The sequence below is a fragment of the Diadema antillarum genome, unplaced genomic scaffold, assembly GCF_040938485.1.
Source record: "Diadema antillarum isolate AM-2024a unplaced genomic scaffold, OU_Dant_1.0 seq00000481_RagTag, whole genome shotgun sequence".
Taxonomy (NCBI): Eukaryota; Metazoa; Echinodermata; class Echinoidea; order Diadematoida; family Diadematidae; genus Diadema; species Diadema antillarum.
The window spans coordinates 4,211,516-4,235,404 of NW_027271445.1; the positions used below are offsets into that span (position 1 = coordinate 4,211,516).

The following is a 23,889-nucleotide window of genomic DNA, read 5'->3' on the forward strand; positions in this document are numbered from 1 at the left end:
AAACATGTACATTCACCATTTCTACTTAAGTTGTCTAGAACATCATACACAGGTTAGATAGGACTTGATGTCATTTTCTAGACCTCACTGTAGGATGATCCATCGATTATTCACACATGAAGATAGAATGTTGAAAGGGTTTGTTTCTTTTTTTGTCTCTTCTCTACAAGTATGGTGGAATGTTGTGAGGTTTCATTTTTTTTTGTCTGATGTCAGTTTTTTTTTTTTTTACCTGATGACCTTCCAATTGTGTTTCATTCAATGATAAAAAGGAGAATATTTCCATGAAACAATGCCATAATACATATGGATTAAAGGAAAGCAATGAACTCATTGGCCTGTATATCTACTGTAGACCAAGGTTTAAACCCATTTTAAACTCACCTATGGTTTAGCTGGACCCGAGGTTTAATTTTGTATTCTGCTCGCGAGGTTTAATTAAACCCAAGTCTATTTCGGGTTTAAATTAAACCCGAAATAGTCTGGGGTCAAGCCACCATGGTGCCCTCTGTGGAAGAAGAAACTCTCCCTCTCTGAGTACTTTTCGTTCCACAAATCCACTTAAATTTATCATTGGCAGTGTATCAGCCACATGAGTGTGACTTTCTTGGATTGTGAATAGTTTTTACGGGTATTTATGTCGAATAAGGGCATGCTGTATTTTTGCTTGCGATGACTCGTAAAGCACTGTAGTCTATACATTAGTATACTGTACCTCCTTGTTTGTTTACGTGTGCGGCGCACATCACAGGATACATGGTAAGCGTAGCGCTATTATTCCTGGCTAGCTAGCTTTGAATGCTCAGTGTACCAGCAGCAGAGCCATCGCGCCGCGCGCCGGCCGGCGGCACGGTTGCTGTGTGCGCTGGATGGGACATGGCTGTTTATAGTATGTCGATCGAATTGTGAATTTGGAATGGATTGGCGATTGATCAAACCAGGACCTTGAGGTAGGAAATTGAATAAAAGCTTTTCTCTTAAGGCGTGCACTTAAGCATCCGAAAGATTGTCAGTTAATAAAAATGGAAACCATTCTAAAATTTGGAAATAGGCCTATCAATCAACCCTGTCTCAATATTATTATTAGAAGTAGATTTTACCTAGATACCTACCACACTAAACTAACTTTAGATCTAACGTTAGTCCTAACGTTACAATTGTAGTCTAGCTACTAACGTTAGTATTTGAATAGGTCCTACGATCTAGGTTCTTGATCTAGTCTAGGCCTATGCCTAGATTGACCTCAGGCTCTACCCTCCAGACCCCTTACATTGAGTTCTTGGTCTAGTCTTCAGGTTATTTTCATCGTATAAGGTCTAGACTAATGTTATATTAGTACAGGTAGTACTAGGTAGTAGTATTTCTAGATCTCGAGTCTCTTCTAAGTGTACAAGTAGTAGACCCCTAGGCGTATCTCGTGTGTACTACATATGCGTGTGTGTGGCCGGCTAGCTAGCTGCATGCTGTATCCAGCCAGTCACTCGTTTCGTGCCATTGATCTGTACAACACACGCTCAGTGTGCTGGTACCCGTACCAGTCATCGTTAGACTCGAATTAAACTCGAAATAAACCTCCTCCAGGGTAGGTTTAATTTAAACCCGATTTAGACCACAGCTGGACTTAGTAGAATACAAATTAAACCTGGGTTTAAACCTGGGTCTAAACTGGTGGTTTAAACCCAGGTTTAAACCCCCAAAACCCACTTTTAGACCCAGGCATGGGTTTAAACTTGGTCTAAGTTTTTAGCAGCATACGGACCATAAAGATCAATGTCAAGACCAATGCCTAGGGTTCTATCCATGTATTTCACTGAGCAATGCAAAGTTAAGCGGTGATATTTTCCTGTTGCCTACTGAGCTATGCAAAGTTAAGTGGTGATATTATTTTCCTGTTTCCTACAGGCGGTAGAGAACTTCACCTACTCCTGTGCTGGTTACTGCGTTGCAACCTACGTCCTTGGGATCGGTGATCGTCACAATGACAACATCATGGTGACAAAGACAGGTCACATGTTCCATGTCGACTTCGGCAAATTCCTTGGCAATGCCCAGATGTTTGGAAACATTAAGAGGTACATATGTGACGAATGTGACATGAAATGTTTTCAATCAGAAGGCCACAGGCTCCAAGTTCATCACACGGTGAACCACAAATCTCATGATATTCATACCACCATCCATACATACATCATGTACCTTCAAAAAAACATGGAATCTTCTCGACTCTGTATGGAAGATTTCATGTCAAGTGAGGCCATATTGTAGTTTTTCGTTGAAGGACATTACATTGTACTTAATGTTATATGATTTCATTCCAATGTAAGTATTGGATACCAAAGTATGCCATGGTAGCTGTACACTGATGTCACTTTATGCGTCTACCATTAGAGTGCCATTTAAGTTGTACATTTGTACGTAGAATGCTACTACCACCTGTCTGTGCATGTATTCTTACCAAGAGTCTGACAGCCTCTCCCACTTTCCCTCCCTCCCAGGGACCGAACTCCTTTTGTTCTCACGTCTGACATGGCCTATGTCATCAATGGAGGAGAGAAGTCAAGTAGTCGCTTCCAAGAGTTCATCGACCTCTGCTGTGAGGCATTCAACCTGGTGCGCAGACATGCAAACCTCTTCTTCAATCTCTTTGGCTTGGTGAGTAATAGTGTGATGACCCTTGGCTTGATTAGTGATAGTGTGATGACCTTTAGCTTGTTGAGTAAAAGTGTGAAGGCCTTTGATGGCCATGTACATTATAATGCGTTTGTCAGTGTCATGAGGATACTTGTAGGCTCACTGCTATTGCTTTTGATTGGAATAAATTAGTCACTAAAGCTATTTAACATGGTAATAATCTAATCATGTGACTGTAAACAGCAAAACTCCTGATTCCACTCAGATGCTGAACACTGGGATATCTCAGCTGTCCAGAGCTGAAGACTTGAAGTATGTCCAAAATGCTCTTAAACCTCAGGCTAGTGATGTGGAGGCCACAGCCATGTTTACCAGGTGAGTTTAGTCTGTTGTGTCTAAACAACTTGTGTGCTTACTGGTTGAGTTATTAAAGTCTGGTGTGTCTAACATCTTGTATGTTTACAAGGCAAGATAAGGCTGGTGTTTTTAATAGCCTGTATGATTCCAGTGTACGTGCAAAGTGAAATGAGACTAAATATATTAAGTATGAGATGAGAAAAGGCTGGGGTCTTTATCAATTCGAGTCTTTGTTCGTATCAATTTTGTTGACAGTACCCCCCCCCCCCCCTCTTCACCCCCAAAAGAAAATAAAATATTCATGCCAAAGGATAGATATTATCAATTATGATGGTTTTGTTACTTTATTTAAACACTCACAGAATGGTATGTGATCTTTTCTTTCCTGTAGAATGATTGAAGCAAGCCTCGGAGCCAAGTCAACTCAGATCAATTTCTTCTTCCACAATCTGGCCCAGATGAGCTTCTCTGCGTCAAGTAGCACAGAACTCTCCTTTGCTCCCAAGAGATACAGGTGAGATGTGTGTGCTTGTTTATCTCTACACTCAAATTATTACACTCATAGTATCGTCTAGTTTGTCAAGTGCCAACTGGATGGACTCCAGGAATCTTGCCAGGTCTCCTGTAGAAGTTTGAAGAATGGAATGTGGTTACTATTAATGTTTGCCTACTGTGTCTCTGCCCCTAAAGGGTGATGACAGCATTATGTCTTTGTCTATCTTCTTGTCAATCCACTCATCTGTATCAATAAGAGGAAACATCTTTTGACACTTTTGTTCATTCTCTGCCACCAACAAAGGAGAAATCATATAGAAATTAGTATTCATAGCTTTGAAGTATCCATTACTGTCTTATTGATACAGTTTGATAACTCCCCATTTTTCACAACATCCATTCAATCCTGAGAATGGTCTGTCTGTCCGAAAAAAAAAAAAAAAATCTATCTTCTCTAGGAATGAGTAATGTTAAATTGAAGGAGGCCACAGTGTGGATATCATGATGTGGAATGTAGATATTGTGTTGTGTGACTCACTCCTATTGAATTTGTATAATGTAAACATGTCAAATTAATGTCAAAAGGACCATTTTGTGTACAAGTATGGGCCAGAAGTAGTATTTGCTATTTGTTTCCCAGGGACTTGTTCAAAAGTTTGTTTCAATTATTATGACTGGTTTTTCCATAATCATAGGGCTTAAAAATATCTATTGAATACTGTGATATTTAGCATTCCTCTTGATTGTATGCAGTCATCAAATTTGTCATCTATCCTTGTGTGTGGTACTTTCCTGACAAAGTGACTACACTAACATGTAGTATGATTGTTTTGTTCTTTTCATATATCAGTCTTGCTACTGATGGGAAGATCACGTCTGCTGCTGTGTTTGGCATCCAGAAGAGATATGAAACAGAGAAGTATTATGTGAGTGTCCAGAAGAGATATGAAAACAGAGAGAAATAGAAAATAAACATAACCAGTCATTAAAATAACATTGGATGGATGCTAATCGAGTTAGTGGGCGCTTGTTACTTCTTTTTTTTTTAATCATGGTGACAGGATGTTAGATGTTAGCTGTGTACGATTGACAAGGCTGTGTGAGCTAGAACAACTTAAGGTGTTTTATGAAAGACAAGATGACCCCCAAAATGTTCTTGAATGCCGAGGACTCATCATGCTGTCTTGATGCTGTATGCTGGTGTCCTGTTCAGACTGAGGATGTTCTATAAATGGTAGTATAAAGGTTCTTTTTCCTTCACTAATTGATTTATGCAGCAAACACAAGCCATTCCATTACGTTTGCCTAGTCTTCTGAGTAGAATGAACACACCCATTTTTTTTTATTTTTTTTTTTTGCTTTCTAGAATCACCAAACTCTTTGACAGTAACTTGGCCAACAGATTCGTGTGACTTTTCTTGTGAAGTCACCTGACTGTCCCCCCTGCTGTCACCTGATATTTCTTCCCCATACAGTCACATTGCTCTTCTCCTAATTTTCAGGAAGTCACTGGACTGTGCAATATCTCTTCCCCACCTCTTTGCTGTAGTACAATGTTTCCTGGTGTTTTACTGCAAGAGTCACTGGTTGTGTTATTTTGTACTTTATGTTAAGAAAATGGAGTACTTACTCCTGTAACTAGCCTTGCCACAATGACTACTTTGTGTTCCCTAAACTAACAAGTTTCTGACTGCTCTCTCCTAGGTCTACATTGTTCGTATCCTGAGGGAGGGGTCTACGGTGCCAACCTTTATCTTTCGACGGTACAGTGAGTTTGAGGAGCTCCATGACAAGCTTGGCTTGCTGTACCCACAGTATGGCCTCCCTCCTCTTCTCTCTCATAGGAGGGTGGGGCGTACTCATGTCAAGCAGGTGGCTGAGAGAAGAAAGAAAGAACTGGAACGTTACCTGCAGTGGCTCTTTACTATGCCTCCAGCTGTCTCACAGGTAATCCTTTAACCCTAACTAGGCCGGGGGGGGGGCCTCCGAGGCCCCCCCCTCGACGTTCCGCGCGATGTATTGCAATCGCAGAAAGCTATCACCGCGACATTTCATGACTTTTTTCTTTCGAGTCTCCCGCATCTTTTGACACCAAATTTGCTACGCCCGGGCGCGCGGTCTCGAAGTTACGCATAATTATGTACATGCACGTCAGACCAAAAATTGCTCAAAAACGTTAATTCGTGTACAATTTCAATGCAAACTGTGCTTACAGGCGAATTTCATAAAAGCATGATTATTTTGGTGTTTTATTGATTAAAATCAATGAATAACATATTTTCTTGTTTAGAGCGATGTCGTGGACAAATTTCATCGAAAAAACAATGAAAAACATAAAGTCGAATAAACAGAGAAATACATAAGAAATTAAAAAAAAACAATAAAATACTTAAGAATTTTTTCTGATATCACAATTTTTTTTATTACATTTGCTAAGGACACTAAAAGGAATATTTACACAAAAAATGTGCCTGTTTTGTGCTTTATTTTGTGATTTATATCAAATAGTCTGATTTTATGCATCATCATGCATAAATTAGCATGATTTAGCATAAATGATGATTTTTTGAAAAATTAACTTCATGGTATTTTAGATTACATCATAGGCAATGTGTGTGCCAATTTTCGTCGCGATCGCGCGGTCGACGGCCGAGATCTTGAGGGGGGGCCTGGGAGGCCCCCCCCCCCCGGCTATATCAACTACCTAAATAGCCCGGCCTAGTTAGGGTTAATTTTGGTGCACAATATTGATTTGTTTCACATTTCATTTCTAATAAATTTGGTTGCATTTCCTTGGACGGTAATGAGAGATGACATTTGACATTTTTATCTCATCCAGTTTATGAATGCACAGTTCTGACTCATATTTCTGTTTTTTTGTTTTTGACAAAACAAAATTTTCAAATCCTATAACTCTTATCATGTACATCTCTATATATAATTAATTTTGAAGAAACTTCTCCTGTCTGTGTGTGATTTTACTTTGTTGATAAAAGTCAGTGTAATATTGAGCAAAAATTGACTTTGATAATCATTCTCTGCAGTAAGTGGAGTCAAGATTTGAAAATAAAATTAAATTGGAATGGATCATGTTGATCAAAATTGCTGGAGTTAATCCCTTATGCTTCTCAGCTGGAGATGTACTGTAAAACACTATAATTATATTCGTGGCATGAAAATTTTGCGAATTGGAGCCTATGGCCTTTCTAGTGGCATGAAATTTTCACAAATTACCACTGGCATCCCATGCATATTGTGTAGACTAGAATTTTAGTGTGCAATTTAATTTCGAGAATGTTGACGCTCGCGAAATTCGTGAAATTAAAATGCACACAAACATTCCTCGTTTTACAGTATTGATATAAAACCTTGGCACACTTTTCACTCTGGGCAATCAGACAGTATAGAGAATAGGATGTCCATGACTGCTGAGTGATCAAATTTACTTCAATGAGAGATAGAGACAATCAGAGTATGAGAGTACATTTATCTAACATTGTGACTTGTCTTTCCCACAGTGTGACTTGGTGTACACATTTTTACCTATCATTTTGACTTGTCTTTTCCACAGTGTGACTTGGGTGTACACATTTTTACCTATCAATTTGACTTGTCTTTTCCACAGTGTGACTTGGGTGTACACATTTTTACCTATCAATTTGACTTGTCTTTCCCATAGTGTGACTTGGTGTACACATTTTTACCTATCATTTTGACTTGTCTTTTCCACAGTGTGACTTGGGTGTACACATTTTTAGCTATCATTTTGACTTGTCTTTCCCACAGTGTGACTTGGGTGTACACATTTTTACCTATCAATTTGACTTGTCTTTCCCATAGTGTGACTTGGTGTACACATTTTTACCTATCATTTTGACTTGTCTTTTCCACAGTGTGACTTGGGTGTACACATTTTTACCTATCAATTTGACTTGTCTTTCCCACACTGTGACTTGGGTGTACACATTTTTACCTATCATTTTGACTTGTCTTTCCCATAGTGTGACTTGGTGTACACATTTTTACCTATCATTTTGACTTGTCTTTTCCACAGTGTGACTTGGGTGTACACATTTTTACCTATCCTTTTGACTTGTCTTTCCCACAGTGTGACTTGGGTGTACACATTTTTACCTATCAATTTGACTTGTCTTTCCCATAGTGTGACTTGGTGTACACATTTTTACCTATCATTTTGACTTGTCTTTTCCACAGTGTGACTTGGGTGTACACATTTTTAGCTATCATTTTGACTTGTCTTTCCCACACTGTGACTTGGGTGTACACATTTTTACCTATCAATTTGACTTGTCTTTCCCATAGTGTGACTTGGTGTACACATTTTTACCTATCATTTTGACTTGTCTTTCCCACAGTGTGACTTGGGTGTACACATTTTTACCTATCATTTTGACTTGTCTTTCCCACAGTGTGACTTGGGTGTACACATTTTTACCTATCATTTTGACTTGTCTTTCCCACAGTGTGACTTGGGTGTACACATTTTTACCTATCATTTTGACTTGTCTTTTCCACAGTGTGACTTGGGTGTACACATTTTTACCTATCAATTTGACTTGTCTTTCCCATAGTGTGACTTGGTGTACACATTTTTCCATCCGTCTCTACGAGATGAGAAAGATGCAGGCCAGGCAGGAAGTGATAAGGTCAAAGGTGAGAAATAAATCTTTCAAAGTCATTGTAGATTCTGTCATACTATTAATCAATTTGCAATATTCATATTCTTACCCACTGTTGACTATTTTTGCACTGCTTATGATTGCTCTATTCTTCAATAAGGCCTTCAAAGCAACTATGCTTCAGAAGGTATTGATTGTGAATAGCTACTGGTGGCATTAGTTGTAATATTGATCTCAGTATAGCTTTCCTGGAGCTGCTGCAAGGGATTAATTTAATATTCAAATGTCAAAGTATTGCAGGATGTGGATTGTGTGGTCATGTGTTTTCTATTACTCATATGTTTTTTGTTGCTGTGGCAAAGTCCTAGTTTATGCCATATGTTATATTTGTGTATTACTGACCCACTGCTTGAGGCATATTAGATAGAAACAAGAAACCAGTGAAGAATTATGTAAAGTAAGAATGGGAAGGAAGTTAAAGATTAAAACTCTCATCCATACATAGTGTATGCAGACACATTAAGATTTCCCTCACAAACACACACTAGGAAGACAGGAATGTATTCTCACCTGACGAGAGCTAATTTTTAAATGTGATTGTATCTCGGCTACACCTGACGAGAACTAATTACATTTTTCAATGTGATTATATCACAGCTACACCTGACCAGGACTAATTTTTGAATGTGATTGTATCACAGCTACACCTGACCAGGACTAATTTTTGAATGTGATTGTATCACAGCTACACCTGACAAGGACTAATTTTTGAATGTGATTGTATCACAGCTACACCTGTTGAGACTAATTCTATAATGTGATTGTATCTCGGTTACACCTGAAGAGGACTAATTTTTAAATGTGATTATTTCACAGCTACACCTGATGAGGAGGAAGAGGCGGCTACTCACTCTAAAGGAGGTCAGATTGGTGGCCAGGTCAAACTTGCTATCCAGTACAGACAGGGGGCGCTCTTCATCATGGTCATGCATGCAAAGGATTTGGTGAGTTTCACACCAAAGAGTCAATTCAATATGATGACAAGAACTCTGCTGTTTCGCACACATGCCTGAACTTTGACAGTGTTTCACATTTGTAAGAAAGGAAAAACTCAGTCCTAAATTATCAGTCTTTAAATAATCTGTTGAAGATTATTTTACTGGGAAAAGCTCTATTTCTAGTTGATCTTGAATACGAGTTCTCTGCATGGTGGTTCTCATCAGGTTTAAATGAAACAATGGTCTGCCCGCTAATTCAAGTAAATGGAATATGGTTGGTTCAAAAGAATTGTACAGACTGCAGTGCACTACTTATGGAATGGATGGAAATAAGTTTCAAATGTTGTGTGTCCTGTGACCTTTGACCTGTCTCCAGGGGTCAACGGATGGAGGAGATCCTGACCCGTACGTCAAGACGTATCTGACCCCTGACCCCCAGAAGACTACCAAGCGAAAGACGAGAGTGGTTCGCAAGACACGCAATCCTACCTACAATGAAATGGTGAGTTCTTACCGTTTTCAAGAACATCAGAACATAGAAAACAAAAATGTAATTCATGTATGTACCTGTTAGCCATGTGTTGTAACCAACGGACAAGTGAAGTCAGTATTTATTGTTTGTGGTTTAATAGTGGAGTGATTACACTGTGACATGAGATTTGCTCTGGTCTTATTTTCTCCAAGGACCTACAATTAGGGCGAGGGTTAAGGTTGTGATAGGATTTTAGGTTAAGTTTGATGTGAGGATTAAGATTAGGGTTAAAGATAATAAAAAGTTTTGGTACCTCAAAAGTTTCCCTGAATTTCCTTGTCTTGGTTTGTTTTTCAGGTTAAAGTACGTTGTCTGTGAGAATTACTCGCCCCAAAGTGCTCTCATGTCTTATTAATCATGCAATAATGGTTTCGTACCAGAGCCGTCGCGGTTCCGCGGCGAGGTATTAGTATTGTACGAAACCACTGACTGCGACCAGCAGCATGCAGCCCCATACGCATAGCTAACTGCGACCAGCAGCCCCATACGCATAGCGTAATGGGGCTTCGCATTGTAGCATTCAGGATCATGACAGAATTAGTATCGCGGGTAAATGTCAACTTAAAATCGAAAAATTTCTTCAATTTGAAGACTTACCAATTAAGTTGAAGTATTGAAAACAGGCTTCGGTAAACGTTTGGTTCTACCAATAGTCCCTTTCTACCAATAGTCCCTTTCTGTTCGAATTTATGACTGAATGTGACTCGGTCGAGAGGACCTTGGGAGAGCTACATACACTGAAAAACTACGGCCAGCGCATGCGCACACAAACATCTTATCCGTTCATGGATTTGAAATTTGTGCGCATGTGATGTGTTCGCATGCACTGGCTGTAGTATTCAGTGTATGTAGCTCTCCCAAGGTCCTCTCGACCGAGTCACATTCAGTCATCAATTCGAACAGAAAGGGACTATTGGTAGAACCAAATGTTGCCCGAAGCCTGTTTTCAATACTTGAAGTTAATTGGTAAGTCTTCAAATTGAAGAAATTTTTGGATTTTAAGTTGACATTTACCCATGATACTAAATCTGTCATGATCCTGAATGCTACAATGCGAAGCCCCATTACGCTATACGTATGGGGCTGCTGATCACAGTTAATTGCATGATTACTAAGACATGAGAGCACTTTGGGGCGAGTAAGTCTCACAGTGTTAGTTATATGAAAGGTACTTTAACCTGAAACACAAACTAAGACAAGGAAATTCAGCGAAACTTTTGAGGTACCAAACTACCATTATTATTATCATCTTTAAGATAATGTTTGTGGGTAGAATGTATATGTTTGGTTTAGCATGCAGATATTTCATGGAAACAATTGTGGCAGGAGCAAAGGTCATGGAACCAATTACAAAGATTCATTCAACTCACAAACAAATAATCAGCAGTGACTCAGAAATACTTCATTGTTAATAGAGAAAAGAGGTAATGGAGGAATTGAGTTGAACATGAATCACTGTCTATTAGGATTGTCAACAATTACTTTCCATTTAAGAAAAAACTCAGCCCATGTTATCCAGTGTATTACAAGCTCTGTCTTAAGTTAACACTTTTGGATGGCAAGAGATACTCATACTCCTTTTGTATGAAGCTCAACATAGTTTGGTTCACTCTAAATCAATTTTCAGCATGTATTTTATGCAAGTAACAAGATGATGATATTGGTGTGATTTACCCTCCATGAATTTGGATGTTGAGATGAATGAAAAAAGAAATATGCCTTAGTTTGTATGGATTTTTAAACTACTCATATGACAAACAATACTAATGACAACTTTGTTGAATTCTGTGAATGTATAAATATGTGATTGATATATCAAGAAAACAAACAAACAAACAAATCAGGGGACACTCGGATTGATGTGTGTGATATCTTTTTTTTTTCATGAGTTGTTTGATTAGTGAGGTATGATTGACAGCTGCAGTTCATCTTTCATGTCCTGGCGTAAAATGTTTATTGTCCTGGAGTAAAATGTTGAATGTTCTGGTGTAAAGTGTTTATTGTCTTGGTGTAAAGTGTTTTTCTTGTGCTGGTGTGAAGTGTTTCATGTCATCTTATTTTTCTTGTGTTCCCAATGTTACAGCTGGTGTACAAGTTTTCTCGCCAAGAAATTGAGAGGAGGAATCTTCATCTCACTGTCTGGAACTCAGATCTTCTCAAGGAAAATGCTTTCATGGGAGCCACTCACATCCCCCTCAACAAAATGGACTTGTCCGTTGAAACGGTCAGGTGGTATCATCTAGAAGATCTTATGTAGACTCCTATCAAAATTAATTTGTATGGTGAAGCAGTCAAGTGGTATCATGTGAAGGATCTTATACACCATCTACACTTCTATGTAAATGGACTGGTCCATTCGAACAGTCGGAGGATTGTGTGAAGGATCTCATCTAGATTTCTATCAAGATGGACTTCTCGGTTGAAAAAGTCAAGTGGTATCATGTAGAAGATGCTATACACCATCTAGACTTCTATCAAGATGGACTGGTCCATTGAAGATATAGTCAAGTGGTACCATGTGGAAGATCTGATGTAGATATCCATTCGTCAGACAGTACCAGGAAATCACCTTGACAGTTGAATCTTTGCTGACTGTTCTAACATCGCCAAAGAGAATTGTGTATGCCACTAATGGCCTCCTACACTCTACAGGTGAAATCTATCACCTCTCTCACAGACTGACTAAAAACTTTTATTTTATTCTCTGACAAGAAATTGCTTGATTCTCTCAAAGATAGTTAATTGCTGGGTCTCATTCACTCATTCTTCTTACGGTTGTGTATACTTCTCATATTTCATTCTTGTTGATAGATATCCACACGTTTCTATGTTGGTATGATTCAATTTCAGACACCATTAAGTTTGCTGACTTTGATCCATGCAATACTCACTTGATCTGTCTCTGAGGTGTTTTAAATCAAAACCCTATTGTGACATTTGACCTTAGTACAAAGTGTCAACGTAGTTGTGGATAAAACATGGACTCTGACGTGCCTCTGACTTTTTTTGTGATGTTGTTTCATTAAGGTGGGTGTATTGAAGGAGGGTGGCTTTACTAAGGAATCAAATTTCTGTGGCATTTGTCTCTTTACTAGCAGACACATTTTTATCTATTTAAGCTGTAAAAAAAGAGAAAATTTATTACCCTTGATATATAAAGACACAAACTCCTGAAATCATGTATGTTTAAGCACAATTTCCATGAGGAGAATGCTCAAATTCTGTCAAATTGCATTTTGTGCTTTTAATATTACTGAGAAAGTTTGATGAACTTCAAAAGCTGAGTTTACTGCCTGTTCATTGAAGACAAAGCTGGGGAGTCAACTATTTACTCTTTATTTGCACAAAAACTGAATGTTTGGATAAAGACATTAGTGCAGCTGTCCCATAAGACCAATGTTTTCTTGCAAAACTGCCCATTATAATGATATTCTATTAGTGAACATTGTAATAGTCTTTAATGTGGGTTTTAACAGGTTTTTGAAATGTCACCTGGAGACTCTAACTGAAAAAAAATTAAAACTACAATTTGCAATCACTTGGTGGAGTTTGGGGATGATATTGACACCAATGATTGAGATGGCGCTTCAGGTTTCCACCTTTTTTTTTCCACCTCCTAGGAGATAAGAAAGAGCATACTACATGTATTTGAAGAGGAATTCAAAGTTTGTTTGATGGAAATTGGTTTTGGAATAGCTGAGATATCCAAAACAAATTGATCCTAATGAAAAATGGGACCCACTTTTTTTTTACTTCATTTTTGGATATCTTAGACATTTGAAAACCAATTTTCATCAAATAATCTTTGAATTCCTCTAAGAATTGAGTGCTCTTTCACATTTCTTAAAGTAATTTCTAAGCATCTTGCAAAAAGTTAAAGGCCGAGTCCTCTCCTTTAACCAGTACTATACTATCCCTTCATATCTACATGGTGGCATCACATGTAAATTTTGGAAAGCTTTGAGCAATTATTGGTTTCAACCTGTAACAAGTAAGATGAATTTCTTTGTCCTTTCCTGGGGGTTTATGTCAGTGAATACTAGCCTAGTACAGATGATAGTGAAGATTCTTTGAAACAAACTCCAGTCAACAGACAAAACTCTGAAATGATAACAAAGGTATTGACTGTTTAGCAATCTTGTAAAGTGAGCTAGATTTAGCTGTGATTCAAAACCAGCTCAAAGCTCATTGAATATCTGCCTGATTAGTTTTATAATTTTTCCTGATTTTATTTCAAGTCTGAATATCTACATAGAAGTATATCTTGTCATTCATGACTGAATTTTTATATCAAGATGTGAACATCATGTGCTGTATAATCTGTGCTGTAAAAATAGCAAGTGAATATGAAATATCAAAACAAGATATGAATACTGGAGCCTGTAATCTTGTTGTCAAAGGAGTGTAGAAGTTCAGAAATCATGGATGGTCATGGTTGCTACCTGGTAGACTGTAATTATTGGTTGCCATAGCAACAGCTTCTCTACATTCTGCTGTAACTAATGTAGAGGCAATTATGTGATATTTGTTTATTTGTTACAACCATTACAAAGCTTGTCAGTACCCATGATGTGGATTGTAGAATACTGTTGAGAGTGTACAGTGTTAACATCTCATGATGGTGGGTATTTTCATTATGTGCACTTTGCTCATCCAGCAAACATTAAAGATTGAAACAAAGTTACCAGACCAGAATACTGCCAAATTAAAGTCTTGGAAATGAATCTGCACATCTTCCAAAACGAAAAACAAAAAACTATTTTATCTAGTTAACTTATATTCTATGCAGTGTTACTTTCACATGAAGTCATGGAGTAATGTAATATGTGGTAAAAATCATGCATACGTATACATGGTACAGCAAGCAGAGTGCGTTCTATATAGTCAGCCATCACAATAATTATTTGCATTTATTTGAGGGTAATTTACAGGGAGTAGTGGGGATGTGACTTGAATGAATTAGCTATGATGTAGAGACATATATACATTATGCATAGAAATACGTAACTGAGTGGACCAAAGTGTTGCACACAATTCTACATTTATTTACAGGTGACATTGCAAAAAGCAAAGCTAGCAAATATATGAAAACTACAATTATGCATTTTGTGTGAATGTGTTCTTATAAACACTATCCCACATCAAATCTCATTCTCTCGTCCCTTCCCTCAGACTTATGATTTACTTTGATCATGATCATAGATCAGAGAATAATGGTGTAGAGATCCCATATCTATGACATTATATCCTATGGACGTGTGACTTATATGAGAATTGAAAAATAAAATACATTCTGTAGAGCAACCACAAATCTGACCATGTTCATACTTCACTACATCTTTATGTGAACATAACTATGTTATATATGTAGATATTACTGTAAAATGTATTATGTACTGAGGTCCGTATATCTTTACTGTAGATAATCATTTACTGACAGGAAGGGATGCTGGGCACTCAATGCCTATTGCAATCTGCTGACTGGAATCCTTTGTTCTTTGGGACAGCTCTGTATATAGTGGCATTTTTTTTTTTTGACTGGAATAACAGCTTTGCACATAGTGAATGATGAAACTCAAGATGTAGTTCAAGAATGTTCCACATATTTTGTTTGTCAACGTTTGTAACTGCTACTATGTTTGTCAAAGTGGAACCTTTCCTTTCAATGTTTAGTGAGTGTTAAAAAGCATGTATATAATTCACTTATTCTACACAAATGCATACTCTAATGGTTTAGTTTTTATTAATCCAGATTTAGAATTTGTCAGACAAATTAGATCGACCATAAACATATATTTTTATATTTTGCCTGTACATTAGCTTGACTTTTAAAGTCAGCTTGAAAACAAGAATGTGATGAATAGAAAATTGCAGTATGAGAAATTATTGATGTAAATGATGCCATATAGCTTTCTTGTTTTTGAAATCTAGTGTTTATATCTGTGTTGAGCAGACAAAGAAATGAAACAAATGTTATATTGACCTTCCTATACTCACTGTAGGGATATAATGAATAATTAACTATTAACTATTCTTCTTTTTGGAGCATAATTATGTTGTGACATTTATTTTGCAATGAATGGAGGGCTAACAGCAAGTGTGAGGTATAATTGTGGTGACATGATATCAAACAGATCTTATTCTATTAGAATATGCACCTTTTGAACATTTGATTTTTATAAATTCATGGATGTATTATGCAGAACTACAAGAAAGAAACAAGATAAATCCATGGTTGTCATGCAAAGGCTAAATCATGTATGTAGTATTGTTTGTACCTTCCTTTTTGTATGATAATAATTGTGAAGTCATCTAAAGAAATCACAACAAAACAACCTCCACTCCAGGATTTTGTTTGACGTAGGACCTTGAAACAATCTGTGACATACTAGAATGGGAGAGGTTAAGTTGAAGGGAAACTTTAAGTAAGTCAAGGAGGATGTTTTGTTCCTCATTTCATTTCCTTTGATTACAATGAATTCATTCAATTAGTGTTGTGGTATTATCATTTATTCTATGAATGTGCAGAGTAGTCTTGTTACCAGGCACATTGCTTTTCTTAATGTGTTTGAAAGTTTGAACTGGTTGAATGGATCAAGGCTGTGTTTGAAATACAGTGAAGATGTCGGTAAAGTTGATGGTAACTTGTCTTTCTACCTAATCTTTGATAATACAATCTGTAGTCTGTAATCAAACATGCAATGAGTATACATGATGATAATTATAAACTAGTTTAGAAAAGATAGAATTATAGAGTGTTAGTCATTATAGGGTGTGTACAGTTCTGGTCAAGGCAAGGATTTAGCTTTTAGTGTTTCGCAAGATATTCAGAAACCACTCTATGAGATATGTCAAAGAGCATGCAATTCTAAGGGGTATCAAAAGTTTATTTGATGAAAATTGGTTTTGAAATGGCTTAGATATCCAAAAACAAGGTGAAACAAAGAGATCCCAATAATAGGCGTGACAGTTGCCTTTTAATATTATCACTTTTTTGGATACCTCAGCAATTTGAAAAGCAATTTTCATCAAATAAACGTTGAGTCCTTCTTAAAACTGCATGCTCTTTCATATTCCATAAGGGGTTTCTCATTTTCTCACTTAGAAATGTTCAAAACATGAATCTCCACCTCAACCAGTACTGTACAGTCCCTTTAAGACCTGCATCAGACTGCTCAATAAACACATTGGTCATTGATACTCGATGTTTTTGTTGCTAGAGTAGGAAATGCCACATGAAACCACAGAATCTTTCACTCCTCACTGTAAAGTTTCATGGGATATAGTGAATTAGAAGGATTGGCTGTATACGTGTAGATCACATACCATGGTAACTCACATCATCACAAGACAACTAGCTGTAAACCAAGGCCCAGGTACAAAGACAGACGTGCAGAATGTCTATAAATTATTTATTTCATTCATTTAGTAGATTAGAAAGGTTATAACGTGTGCTATTTTCTCTGCCCAAGTGAAACATACCTGTAGTTATGTAAATTTGATGATCCAGTGGTTATGACTATCTAAAGTGTTTTATCTTACAAATGAAAACAGTGAAATCTCTTTTCATTTTGTCAACTGGTCACTTCCTTTAACTGCATCTTTTCTTCTAAAGGCTATTACATTGCATTCTGAACATTTGATAGACAATATTATATTTCTATCATGTCAAACTGTTTAAAACAGACCAAGAGGAACTCGAAACATTTCATCTTGAGGTGTGGGCATGTTATACACTGTGTATGGATGTTTGGATACTTCAGTGTAGTTTCTTAGGTGCATGATTTTCCAATGGTATTTCATGTCAGTAGCCGGGTTCACACGTACACCAATTAGCGGGATACAAATCTCGAGATTTGCATCGCGATCGTCATCCCGAGTTTTTTGCACGTGTGGACAGAAAAAAACCGAAAATTAGCGGGATAAGCATCGCGATGCTAATCCCAAGAAATCTTGCGCTGGTTCGTCAATTAGCGGGATAATTGGCCCCGCGCTGGTACGTGTGAACGGTCGGGATTAGAATCTCGAGTTTTTACATCCCATCATGCAATACGCACATCACAACAGCGAGGCCTCTGCGAAGAGGTCCTTCACCTCTTTGGAGTACAATAACAACAGCGCGCGAACCACACCACTGACGCGTAAAAGACAATGGACAAAGGTAAGTGCGCGCAGGCAGTGATAGAGAAGGGCGCTGTGTGACCCAGTTTGCAGGCTTTGCTGTTATATCTATCGGCAATTAGCGGGATAATTCGGTACGTGTGGACGCTCGCCAAATTAGCGGGATACCGATCGCGATCGCTATCCCGCTAATTTGGTACGTGTGGACGCTCGCCAAAAAACTCGGGATGAGCATCGCGATCGTCATCCCGCTAATTTGTACGTGTGAACCCGGCTATTGAGACAGTTGCCAACACATCCTGTAACTCGAGATGAATAGCAGGAATCCAGTGTGTTCACACACTCTATGCCAATACAATAGATTACCTGTGTCATACTGTAATGGAATGGCAAGTGAAATGCTATGTGTGTATACGTCTTACTGATGGATTGATGTTCACCAAAATTCTTACTAATTTTGTCAATAAATGTTAAAAAAGTCTCAGAGCATTTGTATCGTGTGACTGCCCTTAACTTAGCAAAGTGTCAGATTTAGATGCTAACACGTTGCTACCTCATAAAGTATCTATTCACGAGGGTAGGTGCTGCTGGTGGTGGTAGATTGTGTGGTCCTTCTGCTGTGTGATATGTTTATGTGAGCTGTGTATCTGTCCAATGTTAGTTTCAAGTACCATGTATGATACTGTGACCTATGACTTACAATCAACCACACCAAAGTGATTATGAACCAGAAAGTGATCACATGGCAATTAAACATTAGTTTTACAGTTCATATGATAGTGGTGAGAATCTGGTTGATATCAGGGGTCAAAGGTGAGAGGATTTTGCAAAGATCAATCTAAAAGTAGGGCATAAGATATACAAGCTTATATACAGTGGACACGTGCATAATGTCTATAAATTGTAATATGTTTACTCCTTTTATTGACGGGTTAAACCAAGGTTCATAAAGTGAGGCATGTAACAGGCGATCTTTTTGTGGAATATATACATATATCGAAAACAATTACCAGGTAATTGAATACAAAGTTATAGATTGAAAAAATAATCGTGTGCGTTGCATCAAACTCTGATCTTCGTGAATGTTTACAACTTATCTCACTTCAGATTAAGACATGTCTTATCTCACTTCAGATTAAGACATGTCTTGCTTTTATCACTAGGATAACAAAATCTACACGTAGCTGGCTGAAAGCGAAAATCTCAAATTCAGGTCAAAGATAACCAATATAATACTTAAGTGAAAAAAAATAATAAATCGAGAAAACTTGCAACTTTGTCTTTCATGACTGAGGTAAGCCAGTCTTGCGCGTCTTCTAATAATAATACCAAACTTTAAGAAAGGACTTACGATTAGAAGGCAATGGGGCAAATTCTAAGTCGGGCTCGCGCCTTGCCGGAAATTTCTGACAATCATACACCAGAATTAGCATGAAATGAGATAGATTATATCACATTCCTTTAGATACTCATCATGATTAGTAGATTGTTATTCAATTATACAATCAAGTATTTCCTGTGCTTGAATATTTGTTTAAGTTCTCAGGGTCAAGGTTACAGTGGGTGAACATTTTAGTTTTGGTCTTTTTTCGAAACATTATCATATATTTAAAGGTAGGGAATCCCATTTGCATGCCTTAAATGAAGAGTTGTATAAATACAGTGGTATGCTGAAGAGAGTATCATTTTAGAAACTCCCATAAAGTATTGAAAGTGGAAAGTAACATTTAGTACATTTTATTGACCGTCAGATCTTAAATTGAATTTTTTTCGGGGCTCACCGTAAATTCCAGTACATTACTAGGCTAGCTTTGCAGACCCATGCACTGCATGTGTGTCCATCATGTATATTTTGTGCAGAAAGTTCATCAAAACTTACAAACATTTCTATATACATTCTTGCCACACACTCTATGTTATTACATCAGCTCTTATACTTTTAGATCTGTGTTTATAGATAAGAAATACAGAAGACTGCAACAAAAAGGCTCAAGTGTGGCTGACACACAGAACTACTGAGTAGTTGAGTTTGTGCATTATTCAAATTGTAGATAACTGTTGACTTCCAAATTTCTCAGCAGTGGCCTAAACAAGTCCCCTGAGGTTCATATTTAATGTTTTGCTGCATTTTGGGAGGTCTGTAAAAGGTATCCCCTACCTTTAAGACCTTACAGAGACAATACAATACAAAATAATTGATTTGACTAAAGCTGTTTTATTTTTTTATTTATGTTAGACATTGATGAATCAAGTTTCTTTTTTTTTTACCACAAACATAATTTCCATGACTTTCATGAGTACACTGTATTTCATGAGTAAAAAAGATTAAAATCATGCATTAATGAGCGTACATAGGACCTATATATAGCAAGAAATGAACCGATTTCGCAAATCCATTATATATGTGGATTAAATATAAACTGTAAAACAATTATTTAAACGGCTATAGAGAAACGATGAAGAGCGCGTGGGCACACACACACACACACACACACACACATACACGCACATAACATTGTCAATATCGACCTTATTCATGAGCAAATATCCCATGTCCGTAACGTTTTCTCAATGATTCAGTCTAACACTGCTGTTGGGAAAAAAAAAAAACCAACAGAAATGCTCTTAAAAATGGTCTATCTTCCCTATATGGATCTCACAACTCATTAATCCTAAAATTGTTTCAAATCAATGCTTATTTTTCACCACTTGTTCATTATAATTCTATGTTTGTACTAGTCAGACAAGAGTAGCAAACGGACTTTTGAAAAGTGTCTTAAATTCTAGTCGAATGAAATGTGTTCATTCAAAATTTTCTCATGTCACTTGAAATGTTAAGGGTTGAATTAGATACAACCAACAATAACTCATTTATTTCGATGAACTGAAAACATTACCTTAGACGTTATTCGCTATTGGTTGGTTGTTCATGGTTTCACTTGACTTCATGTCGATTTTCTCAAAGAGCGGAGCGTTTTTCCCAGCGCTGCATGTTATCATTTCTTTGACAGCTGCTCTAAATTCAGGAAAGCGAGCTGCATAAATAATTGGATTGGCGCAAGAGTTGAGAAAGCCGAGGAATACCAGCACCTTCTGCAAAGAACTGTGGTTGAAGGAGGCAGGGACCCAGCCTAGGTTAAAACCGAGATAGGCGATCTGATTAGGACTCCAACATATGATGTAGATGGCGATCACTATAAACATCATTTTAATGACTCGTTCTCTCGCCACAATATGGAAGGAAGGAGTCCCGCCAGCCTTCCCTCCAGTGCGTGAAACGTGGCTGAAGAGGGAGGCTTGCTTACTTAGCTCACGAGCGATGAGTATTTGGGTGATGACCATGGTCAAGCAAGGAATGACCATCCTGAGAGAAAACCAGTAGTAGGCGATAATGACCTGGCCTGTTGGATAATGATAGTCCAGTTGACATGTGTGAGTTTCGTCATCTACAGTTTTCACAATAAATCCAAAAAGTACAGAGATAACAGACATAACCCAAACGAGTACGATAAACATTGAGACACGTCGTCGGTTAAAGTTCCGGTTGAAATACAGTGGAAAAACGACGGCTATGTAACGCTCCACAGAAATGGACATTAATAGATAAGTCGAGGCAGTTACAGTCAGACCGCAACGCTGCTGTTAATGAGCTCAAATCAAAAATTTATCGTACGCGCAGGTTTTTGCGCATGTCCTTCTCAGCACTCGAGATTTTGCGAGATAATTCAGAGACAAAGTGCATGGTCTACGAGATTCACTTATTGACGACACGAAGATCTATTATCCGTGACTAATTGACATAGTTTGTAAATATTTGAAATAAATCACACCTTTTAATGCTTACATTGTATGAAATGAGCTTATGATACCAATATTCATATCTCTGCATTATATCGATATTTTCCAAACGACCCTGAGACAAATTACAACAAGGCTTTCTATTTATTGCCAACCCGACCCGTTCATAGGTTGAATCACCACATGAATGATAGTCAACGTTTTAGATATACTTGTTATAATAGCACAGTAAGAACTGAATTGGTCCCTCGCTTAGAAAACAGTAAAAATTGAAAGTCTCGTCAAGTAAAAATCATAGTGTGGCAATTTGAGATACATGAATGATCATGCGCTCCCAGGGTATCATTAGATAAATTACTAAGCGATGTATTTAGTGGATTAATAAGGAATAATTATTCTAATACCAAATATAGAAAGCCCCAAAGAACTCATGTGTGCAAACTTAGTGCTAGATCTTTTATTATTGATTTGTATGCTATTTATTAATGCACGCTACTCTATCTAGTCGTGCAAACAAAGTTCAAGCCAAAGTTGAGCTGTCGATCAGAGTGGAGTGTTGTTCTTGTTGTTTACGTGGAGATCTTAGCTGCAGTTGCCTGAACCTGAGCGCGTATACATACATTGTGCGCGCCCACACACACACACCATAGGGTCCTACACTGTCATCTACACACAGTGTATTACTGTTATGTAGAGTATACACGTTTACTGTCATTCCGCGAGGTTCGTTTAACTCTCCACTCAGAGGGAATTAACCAATCAGAAACGCGTATTCGCGGCAAACTGAAATCTCGTCAAAAATTAACTGTACAACGCAATGATTTATTCGCCAACCTGACCCGTTCATAGGATCAGTCCACATAAAGTCATTATCTTTCATAGAATGATATTTCCTCTTTCATTTTATACCTCTTCCATTTTGGTCCACCTTAATTTCGTTGGTCTAGTGTACCCCTTAAGAAAAATGAAAAATATGCAAATTTTGTGTTTTATAATTTCCTTGTTCAGTATATTTTATATGTCATAACCTTTTAAGTGGTCGAATTTCATCAAAGTAAAACTCTTCAGCTTTTTATCGATGTATAAATCATGAAGATTGATAATGTCGTTTAGATTTATATAGACACTCTAAAAATGTGGTCTCCCAGCTCATTACGTATTCATGTCTGCGAGGTCCATGCATACGCGTACGATAAATGCGAAGGCTTTTCAGGACGTTGCGGTCTGACTGGTTATTGAACTCCAAAGAAGGATTGCAGTAGAAACTATCCGGCAATAAAGCTCTCCAAGAAATGATGTTGGAACTGATGATGCAACTGGTACTGGGATGATAAGAATTAAGGTGATAAAATCTGCGCCAGCGAGACCGCCAATCAAAGTGTCTGTCGAACGGCTCTTAGCTCGTCTTTTGAATAGGACGGCCATCACAAGAAAGTTGCCTACAATTCCTGCAATAGCAAATATAAGTTGGATGTATTGACTTAAAGTCCAAGCTATGGGGATCCATACCCAAGAGACTTCAGCTCCAACAGACGTATTATTACTTTCGATGCTACTTTCACTGGATGTTGATACATCGAATAAAATCAATGATTGATCTGTAGATACCATCTTGGACGACCATTTTGAGCTGGTTTCATGAAGTAGACTGCTTGTCATTGGTTCGAATCCACCCTCGTTTAGCAAGCTTGCATAGTCCGCCGTCGTCTGCGGATAGTCGCTACTTTTTGGCGTCATTGTACCTGACGTGACGAGGATCAGTTGTGCTGCAAAAAGCATCGCATATGTCATGGCAGCAAACCTGATTGATATCATGGTTACTGAATCTTTCGTCGCACTGAGATTTGATCTGTGGAAGGAGGACAAGGAGGGAATCTTAATATCATCTTCAATATTATTGATACCTCATGAAGGTTATGCAAGGTGTACAATGTATTTCGTTGTTTTGTCAGGCGCCTGCCGCTTTTTCATGTGTTTCCGAGGTTATACACTATAAAACGTGTGTATGATGAAGGATGTGTTCTACAGTGGAATCAAAGTTGGAAGTGCCAAACCGTATAAAAAGACAATAAAAGACTATATCTCTCTACGGATCGTGCTAACTCTTCCACCCCAACCGAAACAGAAGAAGAAGAAGAAGAAGAAGAAGAAGAAGAAGAAGATGAAGAAGAAGAAGAAGAAGAAGAAGAAGAAGAAGAAGAAGAAGACACTTTTCATGTCACAGCAACGAATAACAACAGCAAAAAGAGCAAGAAGATTTTGAATCAAAGTAGTAATGCATTCGTCAAACGGCACGGTTAAAGACATTTTATTTAGA

The 23,889-nt window shown here is 37.7% G+C and overlaps 2 protein-coding genes across 2 annotated transcripts in view; one reads left to right on the plus strand and one right to left on the minus strand.

Moving 5' to 3' along the window:
• LOC139733553 (phosphatidylinositol 4-phosphate 3-kinase C2 domain-containing subunit beta-like) overlaps positions 1-11,958 on the plus strand; it is a 48,374-nt gene extending 36,416 nt beyond the window's left edge. Inside the window, exons 22-31 of the mRNA XM_071644365.1 lie at positions 1,903-2,072; positions 2,496-2,652; positions 2,897-3,006; positions 3,380-3,502; positions 4,334-4,409; positions 5,188-5,430; positions 8,076-8,157; positions 9,000-9,127; positions 9,498-9,623; positions 11,737-11,958. Of these exons, the coding sequence (XP_071500466.1) occupies positions 1,903-2,072; positions 2,496-2,652; positions 2,897-3,006; positions 3,380-3,502; positions 4,334-4,409; positions 5,188-5,430; positions 8,076-8,157; positions 9,000-9,127; positions 9,498-9,623; positions 11,737-11,910 (1,389 nt within the window). The 3' untranslated portion in view covers positions 11,911-11,958. The remainder of the gene's footprint in view (positions 1-1,902; positions 2,073-2,495; positions 2,653-2,896; positions 3,007-3,379; positions 3,503-4,333; positions 4,410-5,187; positions 5,431-8,075; positions 8,158-8,999; positions 9,128-9,497; positions 9,624-11,736) is intronic.
• An 8,714-nt stretch (positions 11,959-20,672) lies between these two features.
• Positions 20,673-22,997, minus strand: LOC139733537 (QRFP-like peptide receptor). Its single transcript, XM_071644346.1, has 2 exons — positions 22,839-22,997; positions 20,673-21,413 (listed from the first exon to the last, which is right to left on the minus strand). Exons 1-2 carry the CDS (start codon positions 22,995-22,997, stop codon positions 20,673-20,675), a joined length of 900 nt encoding a protein of 299 aa, XP_071500447.1.
• Between the last annotated feature and the right edge of the window lie 892 nt (positions 22,998-23,889).

Bases quoted from the DNA above. Each gene is read 5' to 3' on its own strand.
- LOC139733537 (XM_071644346.1), bottom strand. From the start codon at position 22,997: ATGGCCGTCCTATTCAAAAGACGAGCTAAGAGCCGTTCGACAGACACT. The intron at 21,414-22,838 runs GTTTCTACTGCA...GCTCATTAACAG, and splicing joins GAGAGCTTTATTGCCGGATA to CAGCGTTGCGGTCTGACTGT.